The sequence below is a fragment of the Ischnura elegans genome, chromosome 3 (genome assembly GCF_921293095.1).
Source record: "Ischnura elegans chromosome 3, ioIscEleg1.1, whole genome shotgun sequence".
NCBI lineage: Eukaryota > Metazoa > Arthropoda > Insecta > Odonata > Coenagrionidae > Ischnura > Ischnura elegans.
The window spans coordinates 20,654,964-20,676,904 of NC_060248.1; the positions used below are offsets into that span (position 1 = coordinate 20,654,964).

The following is a 21,941-nucleotide window of genomic DNA, read 5'->3' on the forward strand; positions in this document are numbered from 1 at the left end:
ATGTATTTAATTCCTTATAATGTTGTACCATATTTGGCATATATGAACCAAATCTTGGATCAAAAGCACAAAATTAATAATTCTGATAAAGTAGGAACTCACTTGAAGATTTTGATTGTGGATGTAGATTGAAATAAAAATGGCGATAATATGGTGAGAAAGACTTTAACAAGCCAGTCGCCATATTATCCAGTACTCATATCGAGTGAAAAAGTAATTTTTATAAAAGCAATAAAAACTTTCACTTATACCTGTGTGCTGACGCATGTGCATTTTCAGGGTTGACCTTGAGGATGCTGCATACCCACAGAAATTACAGAGATACGGTCGAAGCTTATGGTGCACTGTGTCCCGATGAAGGCGAAGCATTCTTCTATCTGAGAAACTACGGTGACAAACTTCGCATTCACCACAATGCATAATTCTCTGCTTAAGTTTAACAAGATGTATGGTCTGTAGGAAAATAAGATTATTCACTCATTAGCTGGATTATTGTAACAAGGACGGTACGAACAATCAGCATTAAAATTTTACATTTCAGAGAAAGAATTCTAATTGTAACTAGGGGAGACCACGTACCTTACTGTGTCTTTTTCAATGCCATATTATTCTACATCTACATAATACCCTGCGAGCCATCTCTAGGATGTTTGGCAGATGGTGATCAATCACCAGCATATAGCATGCAATTGGACTCCCAAATGATCCACAAGATTGGGATTCATGGCATTTGGAATGCCAAAAACATCTCGTATTAGGGTAGTTTCCTTCATCAAAGAAAACGAAATGCAATGATTGCGATTCCTTACCCACCTATAGTGTATTCATAATACAGTAAAACTTCGATTTTACGCACTTTGATTTTACATCAAGTCTCGTTTTTACGCAGCGACACTCAAGTCCGGCCGGAAAGCATAGGGAATTCCAATGGTGAAACTTCGATTTTACATCTTTTCTTGATTTTACGCAGTTTTTTCGATTTTGCGCAGCATAACCCCAGCCCCAAAGAGGCCGCTAATCTTGATTTTACGCAGTTGTCTTTCGACTTGTTTTGAAAATCCCGACTGGAGCAATATGAAGTTAGGTTATTTATTCGTCTAAATGAGTTACAAAAATGAATACAAGAACGGTTGAAATGACGTCGCGCTGTTGAGCGTGAAACTAAAAACATCGTGAATCTAATTATTGCTTCCCACTACGACCTCTCAGTAATATTTTAGGCTCCTTTACGAACGCGAATATCGCTCTTAGTTAATATTTGCCGTAGAAGGATATCGAAACCTAAAATATACGGCAATCGCCGTGCATGCGTGATTAAGACAAATGATCCCCGGAGATATTAACCCTTTCGCTGCTGTTCAATCTCCGGAAACCTTCTCCTCACATGCGGCGAAAATGTTAAAATGCGTTTCCTGGGCCCATGGAGCAGGTACTTCCAGGATGGGTGTGGTACACCCTCCGAGAGGTCACTAATCCACGACCCTTTCCTCGACGAACTCACCCACGCAGGACCGTCTCATCGGCCCTACCAGCGGGGGCCCTACCTCCCGAAAAGTGACCGCTCTGACTGCATTTTGAAAATCAACCAATCAATCCTATCATCACTATATGATTGTTCTCATCGCTCTCCTGCCAATCAAGCAATCAAGTACGTCTTTGAACCGTGTCTCTGCGATAAAAAATAACGATTTCGTTAACTTTGCAACAAAACGTGGCTGCGGAGCACCGGAAAACGGCCATTATATCAAAGTTAACAAAATTGTTATTTTTCATCGCAAAAAAACGGTTCAAAGACGTACTTGATTGCTTGATTGGCAGGAGTTCGATGAAAACAATCATTTTTTGATGATCGGATTGATTGATTGATATTCACATTTCAGTCAGAGCGATCACTTTTCCGGAGGTAGGGCCCCCGCTGGTAGGGCCGATGAGACGGTCCTGCGTGGGAGAATTCGTCGAGGAAAGGGTCGCGGATTAGTGGGTCCCTTCGAAGTGCTTCCGTGAAAGTGCTGAACGCATGGCAGGGAGGAAGAAAAAGTACGTCCACCGCAGTCTGCCGTGCGGACGTACTAGGTACGTCCACAGCAGTGAAAGGGTTAACATTATCACCTTTCGTTTATTATTCGACTTATTGATCGACGCTATTTATAACATATATATTGTAATTACAGTAGATGGTCGTTAATCTGGAATTATGAACTACGGAATATCTATCCCTAACGGAAGGTTTTCTAGAATTTTGCGAACGCTATGTTTTCCTTCGCCCCAGCGAAATATAAGGGCGAAATTAGCCGTTAAAAATCCTCCCGTGCCAACATTTTGGCTTCCAAGGTGATCCAAAAAAGATAGTCGTACTTCTAGTATGGACGTAAGTCGATGGTGATTCAACACGATGGTAAAGGCAGCATGCATTGTTTCATTCCGCGGGCTAACCCCACATCTGCGGGACGAATGGAGGCGAGGGAAAGTTGATTGCGCGGCGCGCTTATTAGAGCTGATTCAACTTGTATCTCATTTTCAGTGGGTTTAAGTGAAACATGGTTGGAACATCGATAGCTATTATCTTAACTCCGCTAGGTGGCAAGCGTTTATTTTTAACGGAACGGGAGTTAATGCCCTCGGAGAATAACTCGCGTCGTCAATCGTCATGCAATCATTGAAGTCAAATCAAGACGTGAGTGATAAGGCAGTCCCTTTAAACTCAGGAATGGCTTAGTGCAATTAAATCGAAATACAAAAAGTGTCCGGTGTTGTTATCAGACATGGGGAAGCAAAATATTGCGTTAAGATGAGTCACACGGCTTGTGAGCCGAAGGTCTCGGCGCTGAATTCGCGGAAGAATGCCGACAGAGAAGCTATACCCTATATGCTAAATTTTCATGGGAAAATGGTTTTTTAATACGTGAAAATTATAAATAAGAAAGATTGTTCCGACTATTAATAATTTTTAACGGTAGTTGCGCGGTTATTTAAATAGCTCACTTTAAAAAAGTGATCTAAACACCGGAAAAATCTGATTTTCCGAATATCCCGGGTCCTATGTGCTCCGTATTATCTTTGGTATGCTATTTGGAAGGAGGATACTGATAGCTGGGGTCATTAGTGCCATGAAGTAAGGGCTGGGGGGATAGGAACCCTATATTGGCATTAGCCAGGTTGTAATGATAGGCCTTAAAGGGGTTAACGTCCCATCTGCTGGTGCACTGGAAGTGTCCTCCACATTATAATGTATAAAAAGTATAACGTATAATAAAGTATACTCTCAAGTAGGGATAGGGCCATCTCTGATAACAATTTCTCCATGTTTCCGGTGCAACCGCATAGGTTTGTTGGTGATGACAATAGTTTCGCTGGCACTGCTGCCAGCGTCTTCAGGTCGAAGATGAAGGTGCCATCTCTGATAAGTTTCTGCTACTGCCAGGAGTTGAACCCAGGCCCACAGGGTGTAAAGCCTTTGTGATGTATTAGCAAAATTTTGCTCCCTGTTAATGGGGTTAATTTGGATGACTATCCTCAAATATCTCATTTCTTCAATCTCCAATCTTTGTTTGTCTGCAGGTGGTTAAACGGATTTCCTGAAAACTGCTTTTAATGACAATATTTTCGAAAATTAGCTCCTCTGCTCCGCGAGCATTTAGTATCACCATTGCGACATTTCTCCTGGGTAACAGAAGTAATCTTAGTACCAGAAATGCTAGCAATTCTACCATGTTATTCAACCATGGGAAACATTGTTCAGGAATGCAACGTTGTTTTTCTCAAGGTAACACGTCATCTGTGGTGTTGCTTGTGAGTAAATAAGATGATTAGGCTTCATTTTCTTGCCCCCAAATGAGTAATTGAATCCAGGAAACATATATCTGATACGACTGAAAAGGATTTCATGCCCTTTTACCGTAAAGGCACACATATGAGACCTTTTGATTGTCTGGATCCGGTTCTGGCTCAAATCAGAACTATACAAAAGTGTATGACTAAGGGTTCTAAAAATAATGAGCAAGAGTTATCCTGAAAACTATACTGCTCCTCAATACCAACTCTTGATTTTACACACTTTGATTTTACACAGTGCCCATATTTCGGTCCCTCCAACTGAGTAAAATCAAAGTTTTACTGTATACAAATTATTTGGTTTTAGAAATCCCAGCTTAGACAAATGTTAATGGTCAATTTTATCCTCATTTGAAAAAGGCCAGATTGGCGCCCATGCGATGCCACTCCACGTGACGTCAGAAGGACCTAGTTTCTATTCGAGGAGATAGGAGTTTTACATCGTCTGAGATTACCAATGCATGCATGAGGCACAGAGCTCAGGGAAACATCTCTTAATAATCACCTATTAAAACTGTCCAAGGTCGGAAAGTTTTCTTCATTTGATAAGGTATTAATAATCCTTATTTAAGCCAAGCGCTACCAGCTAGCAGGGTACTCAGCTACCTGCTAGCAGCCTGCGGCATATCAGCTCTAGATATATAGATATCACCATTTAAAAATCTAAAAGCATGAAATTCATACTCCAGGAGTAATAATCTTTCAATTTAGGCAATAAAAAAATAATAGGAAACCACCCTATTGGCAGTGGTTTCATTGAATGGGCCTTAATTTGACTTAAAATAATTATTTTTCATTTAGCACTTTTAGTACTGTGTTCAAAATAACAATGCTAAATACCTTTAGGCATAATGATGATAAAGCATTATCTTGCATATGCTTGCTACAATTAAACTTAAATAGCAAGCTGGTCCCCATGGTGGAAGTTAACCACGCTACAACATCACCAACTCATCCACAAGATTGGAGGGCACCTATTTTGGAATACAGTGGAACCTCGATCTACCGTTTTTCAGGGGGATGAACAAATAAAACGATGAAAGCAGGAATGTTTGACTGGGTTACCTATATCTCAGAAAACAGGATTTTGGCACGTAATTATGATATTCATTAACACTAGAATTCCGTGAAATTTGTATCCCCAAGAATGCCGGGAGGGTGTCATTTTGACACCCATGTTCTTTATGCATGTTACATTGCAGATTAGTTTTAATTCGGAGTCAATAGTGTCAACTTCTTTTAAATACTGGTTTTGTGTCCTAATATTTAAAAAAAATAAATGTTCTTATAGAGTACCATTGAAACAAATCCTGTTTCCTTTTTACTCCTGTTGCCAAAGCCATCCCAAAATGAAATTTATACCAACGATAGAATGCATTTAACTGTTTAACATATTTTTTTCCCAATAAAATTTAAGATGTATTTTTTTGATACTCAAGGTCAAAGGTCACACAGTGTGACCTCGGAATAAAAAAAATCAGTATCTCAAAATCTAAACGCGAGGGAAAATTTTGCATTTTTTTGTCATGTTTGCAACCCTGCTGTATGCATACCGTGTAAAGCCGAGGGTTAAAATTTTGTTCATGAGTACAATTTCATGTGCTTTAACTTCCTACCAAATTTCAAGCAAATATGAGACGGTCGGGTTGAAAAGTCCACTTTTCTGTGATGATTTGGCATGGAATGACCCATCTATTGTTCTCACATAACTTAATATTTTCTTTCAAAGCTAAGGTCTTTATAATATGATCCCTACATGAGCTGGGACCTAATGTTCGATTTTGGAGAAGAGGAAAGCGTCAGAGGGGGAGAGGCGAAAGCTGAATGGAGGAGGATAACGGATCTTGGGAAATGTGCTAATGTTACTATCCCACCGCACTGATCTTCTCCCAATGTATTTCCATCTCCCGGGGAAGATTCAAAATATGTGTCTGTTGTTATAAGCCACAAATAACACGTAGTAAACACTTCGTCTCATTTTCGTCAAACGATGGATGTGAGGAAATTGTCAGGACCGCTATCTTCAAACGATCAATGCGGTAAAACGATACTTCAGATACTACAAATAGTGTTGAAAACAGTCACATTACCTTTCCTTCGTTTCTTTACTGATGAATCAGTGAATTTCAGTAAAAGTTGTATTACTGTTCCAACTCACTACCTAATGCTCTTCATACCTACTATTTCAAAAAAATAAATACTAGGGATGTATGGGTTCCAGACTTCTGGTATCAATTCTAGTGATATTTTCTCATCCAAGTGAAATTTTTAATGCATGCTGTAAAATGATTTAAGTAATCTACTAGTGCTTTAATTTAGAGATGGGTCGAATAGCAGATTTCTCGAACTCGAATATCAAATTCGAATATTAAATCATTGCTCGAATATTCGAATACCTCGAATACTAGAATTTTGCAAAGCATATTAAACGTACGTTTCTTCTTTTCACTTGATGAATGCATAAATAAAAAGGTATACAGTGGAACCTAGATTTATTGTTTACAAGGGGATGGACGGAAAAAACAATGAATGCGGGAATGTTTGACTAGGTTGCCTATGCAGCAGGAAACCCAGGATTTTTGCGAGTAATTGGGATTTCCTTTAAAGGATTCAAAAAAGAATTAAGCTGATTAATGGAATATTTTATTTTATGGTAACAATTTGGGCATGTAGTTGATTCAACAAACATCTCTTTCAAATATCCTAAGGGGACACAACACCTCGCAAAAAAATGATTGCATGCTGTCTCGGCATCTACATTGCCACGATGGATTTCTGTCTGATATATACATTCTTATCGACCAAACGCCATTTCAGTGGCATGCCCATCTGATACTCTGCTTTATCCAACTTGTTATTTTCAACAGGTAGCTCGCTTTACACCCGCTCCTACTGTCAAGTGCTAGTGGACAACCCGAGGCGTTTTGCAAAATACACATGATTCTTCACCGGATTTTCTTCTTCTTCAATTATTTTCAGTCCATCTTATGAAGTTCTCATGAGATAAGCAGATGAATTTGAATTGCTAGCAGGGAGAAACCAAATATCCTAAGAAAATATCCCTTCATCTGTGACTGAGGCAATTGAGATTTATATCATAACTCATAAATTGTAACTTGATATATGTTTTCGGAAAAAATATCGCATCAACTTCCGAGAAGCTCCGCTGCGAGGATATCGAGTTTTGCCAGAACGCTAAGTCTCCGTCGTTTGACATTTTTGACATTTATTTCCTGCCTAAAATGCTTAAATAAAGTCAGAAATTTGTTGTGTTTGGTCTTATTCTTTTTTTAAATTATGTGCACAAGACTAATATTTTAATCCAATAAAGGTGTAAAGTCAATTGCCGAAAGTCATTGTTAGACATCTTTTGGGCTAATAGATGACTCATGCAGCAGTTGACCTCCAGAAATGGGGAACTTCGAAGCAGGTAGGCAGGAAAAGGCCAGTGGGGGAGAAAGAGGGAAGGGTGAAACAGGATTCTATTATCCTCCTGTAACTTGATATTTTGGTGATTATTTTTCGGGTTCATTCCACGTTGACTCATATTTTGCGGACGACAGTTTCGGGTACGTTCCAGCTCCCGTCTTTAGGTCCAAATGATCTGCAGGCAGGCAAATGATCTGATATATAAGGCAATATATAAGGCAAATAGCAATTACGAAGGCAAAACTCCACCATTTTCGGAATGTCTTTCGGAAGGCCTTTTTCTGTCATAGTCTTAATGACTTCGATGGCATCTTCAATAGGTATTTTGATGAACAAAGACACCACGTCAAAACTAACAAGGAGATCATCTTCCGTAATCTTGGCTTCCTTTATAATTTTGATGAAATGGGAGGAGTTCTTCACATAGGTGGAAGTTAGGCCTGAGAATGGCCGCAGGCTATGGGCTAGATACTTTGTAAGCATGTGTCGGTGAAACAAAGTGACAATGGGCCAGAGTGCTATTCCATCCTTGTGAATTTTAGGCAGGCCATAAAGTCGTGGAGGTTTAGGAGCTGACTGGATCAGTGGTTGTCTCTCCTCTTGGGGTATTGACGAATGCTTCAGGAGGTCCTTGATGTTCCTCTGGATTTTTGCCGTAGGATCAGACTTCAGTTCTTTATAGGTGGGGTCGTCTAACAAACCGCAAACCTTCTTTCTGTAGTCATCCTTTGAGATGATCACAGTTGTGTTCCCTTTGCCAGCTGGCAATATCAGTAAATTATCAATTTTCCTGAGTTCTCTCTCTGCCCTGGTCAAATTGGGTTTTGGAGGCCTCGCTTTCCGAATAATATGGCTGACTTCCTCCCCGATTTCATCGGCCTCTGATTCCCTTAGCTTGAATAGAGCATTTTCTATCCCAGTGATTATTTCCTCCTTCGGTATACTTCTGGGTGCTATGGCAAAGTTAAGTCCTTTGGATAGTATGAAGGTAGCAGATTCACTAAGATTCACCTGAGTAGGATTTACAACCACACGATCTGTTTTACTGAAGGTGGATTCGGGTGAAGGACGTTGTTTTTTCACCAAATTTTCGAACTTTTTAATTGCTTCTCTCTCATTTAATTTCTTCTTCTGTAAAGATGTTGAAGGATGATAGGAAGGTAATTTCTTTTTTCATCTTTTCTAAACATCAAGCATCCTATCCAGTCTAAGAAGACGAAGAGAATTCTCTGCCGGGCGAGCTTTGCTCTACTGAGAGAACGAGTGCAGTACACACGCAGTTGCTCTCCATTTTTGTTCGACGGAACCCTACCACCTTCACCTAGAGCTTAGCAACAAATTGATACCAGAGGATTGGGAAACATTGGAGAGAATTACCTTCCAATCATGATGACAGGAACACTACAAATGACAGGAACATTACAAATATGTAATCGACTATTTCTGGCCTATATGATCCATCTCACAACCAATCACTGCACTGGCGAAAGCGGTTGTTTAAGGCATAACATGCACATTGCTCTCGTGAATATGTGTACTGGAAATGGAGTTTCATGGATTTTTCCATCAGAGAGAAATCCATAATCGCAGGGTAAATGCCGAGTGGAGAACAAACATTTTTTAGCGAGGTGGTGTGTTCCTTTAGGATATTTAAAAGAGATAATATTCGAATCAACAATATGACCTAAGTGTCTCGACAAAGTACTAGTATTCCTGTAATTGGCTAAAACCTGGTTTGAATCCTTAAACGAATATCATAATTACACGCCAAAATTCTGTGTTTCCTGGGACATAGGCAACCTTGCCAAACATTTCCACATCGATCGTTTTCCCCCATTCATCGTTTTTTTTCATACATCCCCCTGAAAAATGATAGATCGAGGTTCTACTGTATCACCAAAAGGCAGAGTAGTTAACTCATCCATTTTTTTTTTAACAGGAGGTAAATATGTGCTCAAACATACAGTGAAATAAAAATGGTGGTGTTTTGACTGCCACAATGAGTACAGTAGAATCCTGATTTAAGGTTTTTCAGGGGGGACAAACTTTAAAACACTAAATGCGGAAAAACACTAAATGAGGACCTGCCATTTTTTTCAGGTTTTAGGGTCTGTAATGACTGAAATGGCTATTTATGAATAAAAAATATTATTTTATGTAACTAAAAGGTGCAGCATGCAGCAAAAATTCATTGATTAAGCGTTTTCAGCCCTATGAAGGTTGGATAATACTTTTCAGGAATCAGCTAAAAAAATGGATTGTAAATATAAGTAATGAGAGGATGACAATTGTTTTAAAGAAATATTTTAAGAACATTTTAATATGCATCAATTGAAAAGCATTCCCACACGGAATATTATTATGGAAATTTAGTGATTCCATTTTTACTTATATTTCAGTGGTCTCGATGAAATTTTAAATTTTTTTCTGTAAAAGTGACATGTAGGTGACTATAGCATTTCTAATATAATAAGAAAAGGTGTAAGTAGGTACTCGAAAAATCGTCATTGCATCTATAAAGATGAGTGAAATAAAGGGACAGCAGAAGATCGCTAATCCCGAAATCTAAACTACCGAATATCTAGTAAAAGGGAGGTTTTCTGGCATTATAAAAACTTAACGTTTTCTGTTGCCTCGGCGAAACGAGAGATGTATGAGCCTTTAAAAAGCCTCCCGTGCGCACATTTTGGATTTCGAGGTCATCCAAAAAAGGAGAATCTTATTTCTAGTATGCGTACAAGTCGATGGTGATTCAAGTCGATGATGGCACCAGATTCGTTGTCATATATCCGCGGCCTCATGCAGGTCGAATGGAACCGGGAGAAGTTGTTTACGCGGCGCGCTGATCACCTTGACTCCAACTCACCTTGTTTCTCGGCAGCTTTTAATGAAATTTGGTTGGACCTTGAATAACGATTAGCTAAACTTTAAGTTAAGTGAAAAGGTTTAATCTTCAACAAAACTCGATTTCATCAGAAAAATTGTCAGTGCCTCTGGAGTTTGGCAATTTCGTCAGGGTTATGATGTCGAAGTCAACCACCAAGGGACACCTGCCGGATTTTCGTATTTTTCCACGCTCATCTATTCTACCATGAGTATGCGGTGATTCTTTTTCCAGTATGAGCGATTTATTTTGAGTCATGGACCGTGATAGTTCGTCAAAACTCCGATTGTCATTTTCTTTTGACATTAATTAGCACCAGATATATATTTTTGAATCGATATCAACCATCCGCATGTCGGTAAATTGGCTCCGGGATATCTAAATTACGATGTAAAATAATGTTGTTCCGCAGGGAAAGAATGCTCTCACTCACGGTCATGACAGGGGAAACACTTCCTCTGACTTCCTCTGTTCTTTCGCTGTTCCTCCGTGGAAACTGACCTTGGAATGGATTACAGAAAGAATCTTCTAGTGAACTGCGCAATTGATATGAAATCCTCTTCTTCTGAAAAGAGAAAGTAGCCGACTGGAAAAATATTGGGCTAATAATGGACTGCCCGTAGGGAGTAGAGTTGAAAGGGGCATAAGCCATCAATTGAAAACATTACGAGAAAACATTATTGTAGCGGCCCTCAGAGGATAACTCGTGTCGTCACGTATCATCGAAGTCAAGTTCAAGAAGTGAAGGATAAGGTAGTTCGAGGTTATTAAGGGATGACTTTGCTCCATTAGATCGGATCTGATACAAAAAGTGCCTGGTGTTTGGATCAGAAGGGGAGCGAAACATTACGAGAAGACAAATCACCCAGCTTGCGAGTTGAAGGTCGCAGCGCTGCGCTCGCGGAATAAAGCAGTTGAAGAAGCGTTCCCCGGTAGATTCTATCGACTCTTGGTAAACTTTCATGAGACTGTTCTTGTTGATGAGCATAAATTCGAAGATTTGGATGAACCGTCATGAAAAAACGTTAAATCGAGCAAAAAAATCCTGAGCGGGACAAATTTTTACGACCATAAATGCGGAAAAACACAAAATGCGGAAACACTAAATACGGATAATTTTTACATTGTCCTAATAGGGAATGAATCGGGACCCAAAAAAATAAACGCTAAATGCGGAAAAACGTTAAATGCGAAGACGTTAAATCCGGATCCGACTGTATTTAAGGTTTTACTTCTTTTCTGTCTCTGTGAGGGGGATTTTTGACATATACTGTAAGATAATTAGTATAAGTGCATTCATACCTTCATGAGGATATATTTGAAATAATGGTCAGTAAATCTAAGATCAAACATGTAGTTTAGTGAATGTGACTCTTGATCATATATTTTTTTAAATTTCCTGGCACGTGGCCGTGTGTGCCACGTGGCTGGAACCAAAAATAATTCGTTGCCCACAGGAAGGAGGAACGGGAAAAATGCTGAATAGTTCCTTCCTTCACAACGAATTAATAAATGCTTTGTTCAGACTGAGCCCCCCAAAGTGTAAGTTCCTCTACGCCACACAGCATCGCATCAGCCAACTCCATAAGCCACGAATTTGAAATTTTCGGCACACTCGAACTTTTCAAATGCCTGATTCTTTGAAAGTCGATGTTATAACAATTTACGATCATAATTGTGTGGATCACCATGATTCCACACGAATTAAGCTAATTATACGATGTTGCGTGGATACTAAAGTATCTCCTACTGAAGAAAGAACCATAATTGACGCTCTTGAGCACAGCACACCAGGAGAACTTAAATGTAGCGTAGTGTATATCCTCCTAAATGCCGTTGCTTGATCATAGAACTTAGTGATAAAGTTCTCTTTGTAACCGCTGGTACCCGGTCTGTGATTCGTTATTTCATAATAATGTTTATTTTACTTAAGATTGGATAGGCCTTTGCATTGGGACCAACGATTTACTTCGTAATAACAAGAACTTCATGATAACTTTGTTCGCATTTACCAGAGTCTACTGTAATGTTTCCACATTCAAAAGAACAAAGAGGGGAAACATAAAATGTGGAGAAGCAACAAAAATCACAATGAACAAGTTACCCATACTTCCATTATAGAAAAATATTACTTTGCAAAGTTAATAATAATGTTGAGAAAAAAAAATATTAGGTCATAGCTCAATTTTTTGTATTAAATATATTACAGTAAGGCATACCCTTTTTATTAATATCAAGCTGACGAATTAATTAGTACGGGCATTAGTAGAGTGTTAACTCCATGATTACTATAAAGTGATGAATAACAGGTATTTTATCGCTTCTTTAACATTTTTAAGTTCCAGAAAGCCTTCAATATAGATATCTCCCACTCAATTTTCAAAAGCATTATTTTACTTTTATGCCATAAAATTGGGACTGATTATACAGAAAAGGGTAGTTGGTGTTATAGTGCACAACCACAACTCAGAAAACTGGATCACCCATTTAATAAAAATGAAAATGATTTTACCATGATCCATGACACGTTGTTGTCCCATGCAAAATAGTGGAAGGAGGAGCATAAACTAACCTTGTGATTCCGCAGCTGTTTGCTTGTTTTGAAGCCTTTGCCACAGGCATCACAAAGGAAAGGTCTCTCACTGCTATGTATTCGCTTGTGGAGATTCATTAATTTACTGTAGCTGGAAATGAAGATACAAAATGTCAGCATTAAAATTTCTATTTCAAATGACAGTGTGAAAAAAAAAATTAGAATACTTATAGAATTCAATCTTCATTGAAAGCCAAAGCAAGAATTAGGGAGCTTTCCCAGACATATGAAAATTGATAGCAAATATTTTACTGATCTTGGAACAAAAATGGCTTTTGCTAAGCTAGTGAATTACATTTCATGTCTATACTATAATCAATATCCTGAGGTGGAAATGTTAATGGTGCTACATTAAGTAATTTTACTCTGAGAAAATTCTACTTAATATACGAAATGCACTGTTTCTGGCATAAAATTTGCCATTTTTAACTTAAAAGCGAAAGGATTTTATTCACTATAAATTATTTCCCTTATTTATAAACATTAAAAAAACCTAGTTTTAGAAGAGAGTTCTGTATATCAATTGGATGGATAGAGTGAGAAATAAGAGCTATAGGCAAGAATAAGGGGAGAAAGGGAACTATTGAGGACCATATAGCAAAGAGGGGTCATAGCAGTGTATAGGCCATATTAAAAGTCTAAAGTAGGCAGCACTCCGTGATATCACCCTTTGTAATACAAGAAATTATCCCAGCTTATAACTAGGGACATGCAAAAGGTGAGGTTATTTTAAAGTCAAAAGTGGTGTTATTTTTTTACAAAAGTGATGTTATTTTGCCCAGAAATCGGTGTTATTTTAACAGCAAAATGATAGATGTTGATTGAGAGCCATCCTTCCAGTGGCCCACCCATTGCCCTAAATTTAGGATGTTATTGACCGGGGATAATTTAAGCAATAATATACATGGATTATCGACTGAATTCACCTATTTTACATATTTTATCCTTCGTGTATCCATATATCTAGCTTACTTTTAAATGTCTGTAATTTCAAATGAAATATTGCTATTATGATCAAGTTGCCATCTTTTACATTTGTTCTCTTATCTGTTAACACAGTACTGTAGCAGGAAAGAAACCTTTCTCAGTCCACGTTTGCAGAGGGGATCCAAACTGCTTAAAGGCGCTTTAATGCAAACGATGTCTCAGACATTTGAGCTCCTGGATTGCTTTAATGATATCCACTCAACCCCGGGAATTTTGCTTTTGTAATAATTTCTGTAATTCTCCCAACCCCAACATCAACTCCTCTGTCTCCATTGATTCCAGGCCATGAATTTTTTGTCTTTAAGTCAGGGTTCATGTCTGTAGTCGGAACTTCTTGGGGACCCAAAAGTGAGATCTTTTCAAACACCTATTTTTCTGCTAAGGCCTTCTACCATAAGAGAAATAAGTTTGGTTGATGCCTTTTCAGCCATCTGCATAGGTATCGTCTTACAGCAGCTGCTTTAGAGGTTGTCATATTTTGCAGACGTAATTAGTGGTTTTATTAAAAAAAAGTACTCTTAAGAATATTCTTGAGGCTCATTTTTAACTTCCTTAACCCTTTCAAAACGGTGGAGTTCTCTCCTTAGCATGAATGCAGGACTGCCCCCCATGAGACTCTTCTGTCTTCTCTGTATGGAGCATTTATGTTGGACATTTGTTAAGAAGGGTTTTGCAGATAATCACACACTCTCAACACCAGCCTTTTTTGATCCTTCCTAGTGGGGATTTCGCTCTTGGGCTCCAAGGGTAGTTGATCTCCCTCCTTTCGCGGTTTATAACCCTACCAGCGGCATTGGTTTGCTGTCAACTCATGCTTTGTCTATATGAATTAGATATATGGATGATTGTTGCTTGCACGTAAATTGCAGACTTCCAATTTAATTCCTCGTTTTATTCTGAGAATTTTAAAATTTGGAATGAAGCTCTACTGTCAGCATTAACAATTTCCATGTTGATTTTATACTGCAATCGAGATATAAGTTAATATTTGTGGTAGAATTTCGTTTAAAAATTGCTGCTCAAAAGACAAAGAATTCAATTCTTAGTTTATATTTTTTGAGAAAGAAGCATATATTAGTTTCGCAAACTAACTGAATGAACAATTGTACGACTGCGGTTCCTTGCCACAAAGAGGGGTAATATAAGACGAGGGGTCTAGGTTCATGCTCCCGGATTTCGGCAGTAACGGCCTGTGTTGGGTTCCGAAACTAAGACTTTGCGAACCCACGAATGTCATAAAAGGAGGAGAGCAAGGAAACGTGTATTTTCGGCATTTGTCGTAAAATGAAGAAGAGGCAATGCAAGATAAGTTAATGAAAAAATCTGAGGATCTAGATTATTTGATGGTAGCTAATAAGCAAAACCTAAAGACAGACATAACTAGACAAGAAAAAATACAACTGTTTACAATTGATCCTAAATCATGGTCACAAAGGAAAGTAGCGGAGGAATTTGGTGTTTCGGAATACTTAGTAACAAAAGTTTGAGAAATAAAAGTTAATAAACATAAATTTGTGAAGCAAAAGTTTGAGCAACAAAAATTTGAGAAGCAAAAGTTTGAAAAACAATATTTTAAAAGACAAAAGTTTGAAAATCAGTATGAAAATCCAGGGCTCTTTACAGTAAAAATAGATTTTTGGCTATACCAGAACCCAAACAAGGAAGAAAACTGACTGATGAGACAATTGCTGCAGTAACACAGTTTTTTTGAAGACAATGAATTTTCATACATGCTGCCTGGCACTAAAGACCGTGTGAGTAGGTACAATTAAAATATGTACAGTATAAAAGACTTATTTTATGCAATTTAGATGAAGTATTTATAGTACTCAAGGAAAAACAGACAAAGCTAAAAATAGAAATTTCTAAATTTTGTCCTTTGAGACCAAAATGGTGTGTCCTGGCCGGTTCAATTGTATCACCAAAATGTTGAACTTCTAGCTTATGCAATAAATAAGCATGACAAAAAATCATTCCATAAAATGATGGAAAAATTAGTATGTTATAGGCAGTCGAGGGAATGTATGTTACGATGCATCAATGTCCTAAAACATGTGAGCCACTAAGATTTTATCTGGAAGATATTTTATTAGATTTCGATGATGAGGAAAAAATAAAATTTTCACAGAGGATAAGTGATGGCAGAATGAAGTTGCAGACAATACTACTTCCGCATCAAGAATACATGGTAGCAAAAATTGAATCTCTCATTCCAAATTCTTTTATCACAAAACACCTACATGAAGGAAAGGAAGGCAAACTTATTACATGATGAAGCTCTGGTTTTCATGGACTTTGCCGAGAATTATGGTTGAACGCGTGACACAAAAATGCACATTTGTGCTGGACAAAAAATTGGCTCAAATTCTTAACTATATAATTAAATCAATGCATTATGTGCCTTTGGTATCAGAATATCAATATTTTTATCGATAATTATCGAACAAATGCTTCCCAATCAAGAAAGAAATCATAAATATCATGCATTCATAACATTTTGAATACTTGTTTACCATTAACCCTTTTGCTTCAGGCCACCCTTCGGAAACTTAACCGGGTCATTCCACGTGAAATCACCCAAAAATTTTCAAAATGACACCCACCGACTCTGATTTTCATGAAATTTTTGTCACTGACTACTATCACCTATTTCATGACCCGTGTAAAATATTTCCACTCTCACTCTCATAGTTTGCAAGATATGAGTGGTCGAAGTTAGAGATGTATCCTCAGAAGTGGCGGGAGTGGGATTCAAATTCCAGAGTGCAAGGTAAAAATTCATAGCTCAGAAACCACATCATATATTTCAATGAAATTTTGACCCCTTGTATATCCAAGTACATAGCTTCCATAGTAATGTCTTTTATTCCCTTGGCATTGCTATGTTAGCCAAAATAATTTCAACAGTTATTAATTAACCGATTTTTTTAACTCAAAAACATTACCTCATATTTTCAGAATTATCACCAAAAGGCTGAGTAGTTAACTCATTCAATTTTTTTTTTAATTGAAGGTAAATATATGCTCCAATATTCTGTGAAATAATTTTAGTTGTCATTCAATATTGTTTCACTTTCAATTAAATGTGGGATATTTTTATGATTGTAATACAGCCTACTAATTCCACAAATTTACCCCACATCAATGACTAACTCACCCAAGTGATTCAACCCAAAGGTTGGTTTGGATGATCCACATAAACAAGAGCAAAACATGAAGAAAGCAAAGGAGTTACCTGTGTTTTCCCATCAATACACTCTCCATACATGATGGATATCTTTCTCTAACAGTTGCACCACAAATTTTATTAAAAATATTTAAGGTGTTCCAGAGGATTTTCTGCCAAATTGCAATGAATATTGAACTATATTAATAGAAAACAATGGACACAAAAGGGACTATTCTCAAATAATTAATACCTACCTGTTAGTTTTATATGTACATTGGTCACAAGAATACAGCTCCATATCAATTACATGGGCTCTCCAGAGGTGAACACCGACGGATCTCCAATGAGAAAACAGCTCTCCACATTCTGGACAGACATGCTGCATTCCACCATTTGCAGACCCACCACCAACTACATGGCACCTCCTACAAGACAATATGATTTAACTCTTTCCATGTGGAAGACTGCTTAAGCAGTAATGCCACCTCCCAGCCCATGGCGAATGACTGCTTATACAGTCATGTGGCCTGCGACAGTTCTTTCGATCCTCCCACAGTGTCGCTGCAGGGTAGGGTTCTCTTTTCGGGCCCATGATCATTAATTGAACACATAGAGCCCTTAAGGAAGCAATCATTCTTGGATCCATCATTCTTTTTCAATACAAGCTTTAAAATTTTGATGGAAACATCTCTCTGCAGTTTTCAACGGGCTCCAAAATATTGCGTTTTTCAATTTTAATTTTGTGAGAATTTTTAAATGGCAAATTGTAATACAATTAATATAAATTTGTTATTTAATCTGCAATTGTTCCTTTTAAACATATTATAAACATTTAACATCATATTATAGGTTCAAGTGGACAGCTATTTATTCCATATGGAGAGTATTTTACCTATTCATAATTTTGGTTTTAAACTTTTGAAGAACATCATTGCCAGAGGCTGAGGAAGAAATTCACTCTTTTCATGATTCTAATATTTAGATTATTCTCTGAAGGTATTTAGCAAGATTTGATTTTTAAATGCAATTTTTGTTGGTTTTTTTGTAACGTTTGAGAGAAAATGTAAAAGCAATGTCCCAGTCACTTCACAATAATCTAGTATCTTTTATAGTAATATTTCAATTGCTATCTGTCTTTCACAGCTGCCTTAGTTGGAAAACAACTATTTTCCTGGAAGTTAGTTTCACAATTCAAGCAAGAAAATATTTCGATAGGTATTTTTAGGGAAAACAACAATATTTTGACCTAAAAATCTTTATTGGCTGCTCTCAAATACTATTTTGCGATCAAAATCAATAATACAGTGGAACCCCGATCTATTGTTCCCGCATTGACCGTTTTCCTGCATTCATCGTTTGCCGTTTTCAGTCCCAAATAATGTTCCAAAAAGATAATGCAGTTTTTTCCAGTGAAGTGTTTACAACGTGTTATTTGTGGCTAATAACGACAGACACATAGTTTGAATCTTCCCCAGGACATTGAGCTACCATAGGAAGAAGCAGAGTGCCGTGACATTAGCGCATTTCCCAAGATCCACTGTCCCCCTCCATTCAACACTTGTATCCCCCTTGCAGCTTTCTTCTTCTCCGAAATAAAAAAAAGGTCCCAGCTCGTGCAGGGATCATATAACGAAGACCTTAGCTTTGAAAGAAAATATCAAGTTACATGAGAACAATAGAAACATGTTTCACGCCTCTCCGATTCTCGCCCACTGAATTTCTTCAGACCATTTTCTTCAAATTTCCCAGTTTCTGAAGGTCAACTGCTGCATGAATCACCAATTAGCCCAAAAGGTGTCTAACAATGAATTTCGGCAATTGGCATTATACTTTTAACAAATAGAAATATTAATAATATGCACGTAATTCAAAAAAGAATGATACCAAACACGACGTATTTCTAACGTTATTTAAGCATTTTAAGCAAGGAAATAGTTGGAATAATACGATGGTGATTTCTAATGAATCTCTATATCCTCGCAGCTGAGCTTCTCGGCAGTTGATGCTGCATTTTTTTTTAAAACAGGGCATCAATGCAAAGGGCAGGGATGGAAAAAATTTTATTACCTGTGGTACTCGATGTTATCCAGGGACCTCATCCTCACAGCACAGCCATCAATTCCACAGCAATATCCCAACTCCTTCTCTCCAAGCCTCACAGATGGATTCAACCTCCGAAGTGCTGTTATTCCAGAGTTACGAGAACCACGAGGTCGACCCCTTCTCTTCGGTGTACTCCTTGATGTAACCGGTAGAGGGTCTGTTCCCACACTCTTCTTTTCTGAATCATTAACATAGTCTCTCTCTCCTCCAGAACTAGCCCTTCCTTCTTCATCATCATCTTCCTCAGTTGCTTCTAGTGCAGTTTCCACACTAAGTAAGCCCATTACTGAGGGTGGTCGCGGTTGTGTTTCCTCATCACAATTTTCCCTTTCATACACCAGGGAGTTGCCCACCTGCTGCTTATTATAACTTACTTTTCCTTGCTGATCAATATATGTATCAAGTTCATTCACACTACTTTCAGATAATTCCTTCACAGCCTTACTTTCTTTAGGGTGTCTCTTATTAGAGCACTTCCTTTTACGGAATGGATCACTTTCAACCACTTCAACAACCTCAGCAGGAGAAACTTCAGCTGACTTTGAGTCATTTTCTCTTCCATTTCTATTCACCAATTTTTCTTCTTTCAACTGAGATGATTTATGAGACGTTATAGTGACTGATGATGCTGGGCTCTCTATCTCCATGCTCTTCAGTATTATTTGAAGCTCAGCACTACTAACCTAAAGTAATAAAAAAGGAAAACTATAAAATTTAAGGCAACACTAAAAAGGATATTTTGATGGCATATGGTAAGCTTCAAAACTTGTTCAAGAATATATCATTGTGTAATTACATACTAACAAATGACGGGTAGCTCTAAAGAAACATTTCCTGCCTACAAGGTGTAAATACTGAGAAGGGAACCCTCTGAAATCACCCTTATCACTTTCTATGGCCAATAATAGAGAAAATATTGGACAAACTTGAAATGCAAACATAAGGAATGTTCTTTATTGAGTGATAAATATTATGATAAAGGTCAAGTCAAAACTGTGCACTACCATGATATTAATCTTATCTCTAATTCAAGAATCCAGAAAAGCAATATGCCAACTATTAGCTGAATACGGAAGTAGAATTCCGAGGATACCAAGCAATTCCCTAAGGAAACAACGTTGACAAATCCTTGGTATTTCTGGGAATTTAACAATTTTTCTAATTATATTTTTGGTATTAAGCTATCATAACGTCGTAAGTAATATATTTAATGCATTCATATTTATATAAAATGCCATATAAAAGTTGCCATTCATAGCTACAATTCATCATTTACTGGGGTGGTGGTTTGTTTGTTTAATGCATTTGGGGTAACCAACGTATTGCACTTTTTCTTTTCTAGCCTAAGAAAAATGTTTTTAATCGGAGTCACTCATTTATGGTCATAAGGAACCCTGTGAGTAATCGCCGTGAGGTAGTAGACGATATTTCAGCAAAAATTGTTTATTCCTAAATCTTGACTGCTATTTGTTTTTTTGCTCCTAGGAATCGAAATACCTCCTCAAAGTCAAGAAAAATCTTCCTTGATATTTTCTACTCATAATTTTCGCAATGGCTCGTCAATTCATCCTATGTTGTCATCACAATAATATTCTCTATGCGTTGGCCATGCTGGCAAATTACTTCACTGCCTTCAGCGCTGCCATCAGTGATTTGAGTCTCCAATATATATGTACCTACATCCCGGTGTGTGTCTCCCTCAATGACTCATGGATACAAAGTCCCGACCACTTCTATATATGCTGGAGAGCTGAAATTTGGCACACATGCGGGGGACTGCAAACGATTCACAAGAAAAATTCCAAAAACTGGAAGTTTCCACCACAAGTCCTTTCTATGACGTCAAAATGGCCAAAATTTTGCATTTTCTGGAATGGTCTTCCGTTTTTTAATTTTATGCATGAAAACCGTTCCTGCTACCCAAATGTTTGTTGTACGTTTTCAAAGCCGATGAATGTAGCCATATACTCATGTAATTTTTTTAGTTTATTTTCAAGTTCATAGCTGCGAAAGAGACGTCCAAAAATTAATTTTTCAGAAAAAATTTCATACTTTCCGCTGCCCTTGATCTAATTTTGTGAGTTGGACAACAAAAATGATTATTTATTCATTGTCACATGGACCTTAACTATATGTAGGTAACAGTCAGTTTTTGTCAGCCTTGGTATTCCAGAAAAAAAATTAAACAATTCCAAAAATCAACAAAAATTACCATTTCCAAAAGATTAACACTATATTTTGTCAACTTTTACATGATAGATTAATTTTTAACTTCGCAATTACATGAAGCACTCCATGATAATTCAGAAATGGTTAACTTTTAAACTCTTATTATCCATTCTACCACAAAAATAAAAAACACGGACACTTCCCATTTTTTCTGAACAGACCTTTGCTATGAATGTAACCATGTATTTCTGTCATTTTTGAAATTTTTTTTCCGGGCAGACGTTGGCTATTTACTTCAATACTTCCAAGATATGGATGCTAATTGAAGGGTTTCGTTGATAATGAATTTTTATGATAGCGACCACTCGTTACTTTTGGAGTGGGTTTTTTTTTACAAAAATTCGAACCAAAAATATATATTAAAGGAAAAAAATTACATTTTCCCATGCTTAGCACTGTCCTCGAAGTAGCTTCATGGTTATATGGACAACAGAAATGATTATTATAAATGATTACAACATCCTCCACTGTATGTAGGAAACGGTTTCTTTTTGTCGCTCTTAATTACCGAGATAAACATAAGGACATTCTGAATGTTGCCAAAAATTACGATTTTTGAAAGAGTAGGTCATAATTTCCTCATAATGTGGCCAATCCAATTCCATTAAATTTTGTAATTAGATGAATGAACTGGGAAAAAAACTAAAAAAATCCCAATATCATCCTATAACCCCTCCCCAAAATAGAAAATGGTGGAAAAGTCCAATTTCGGGCTC

At 37.4% G+C, this 21,941-nt stretch overlaps 1 protein-coding gene across 5 annotated transcripts in view; it reads right to left on the reverse strand.

The window, feature by feature from the left end:
* The window catches only part of LOC124155522, a 42,663-nt gene that overhangs the window by 12,043 nt on the left and 8,679 nt on the right, over positions 1-21,941 (reverse strand). For all 5 annotated transcript variants that reach the window (XM_046529418.1, XM_046529419.1, XM_046529415.1 and 2 more), the window contains exons 4-7: positions 18,961-19,679; positions 17,148-17,318; positions 12,717-12,828; positions 252-453 (exon numbers count right to left, since the gene is read on the reverse strand). In XM_046529418.1, the coding sequence (XP_046385374.1) occupies positions 252-453; positions 12,717-12,828; positions 17,148-17,318; positions 18,961-19,679 (1,204 nt within the window). The remainder of the gene's footprint in view (positions 1-251; positions 454-12,716; positions 12,829-17,147; positions 17,319-18,960; positions 19,680-21,941) is intronic.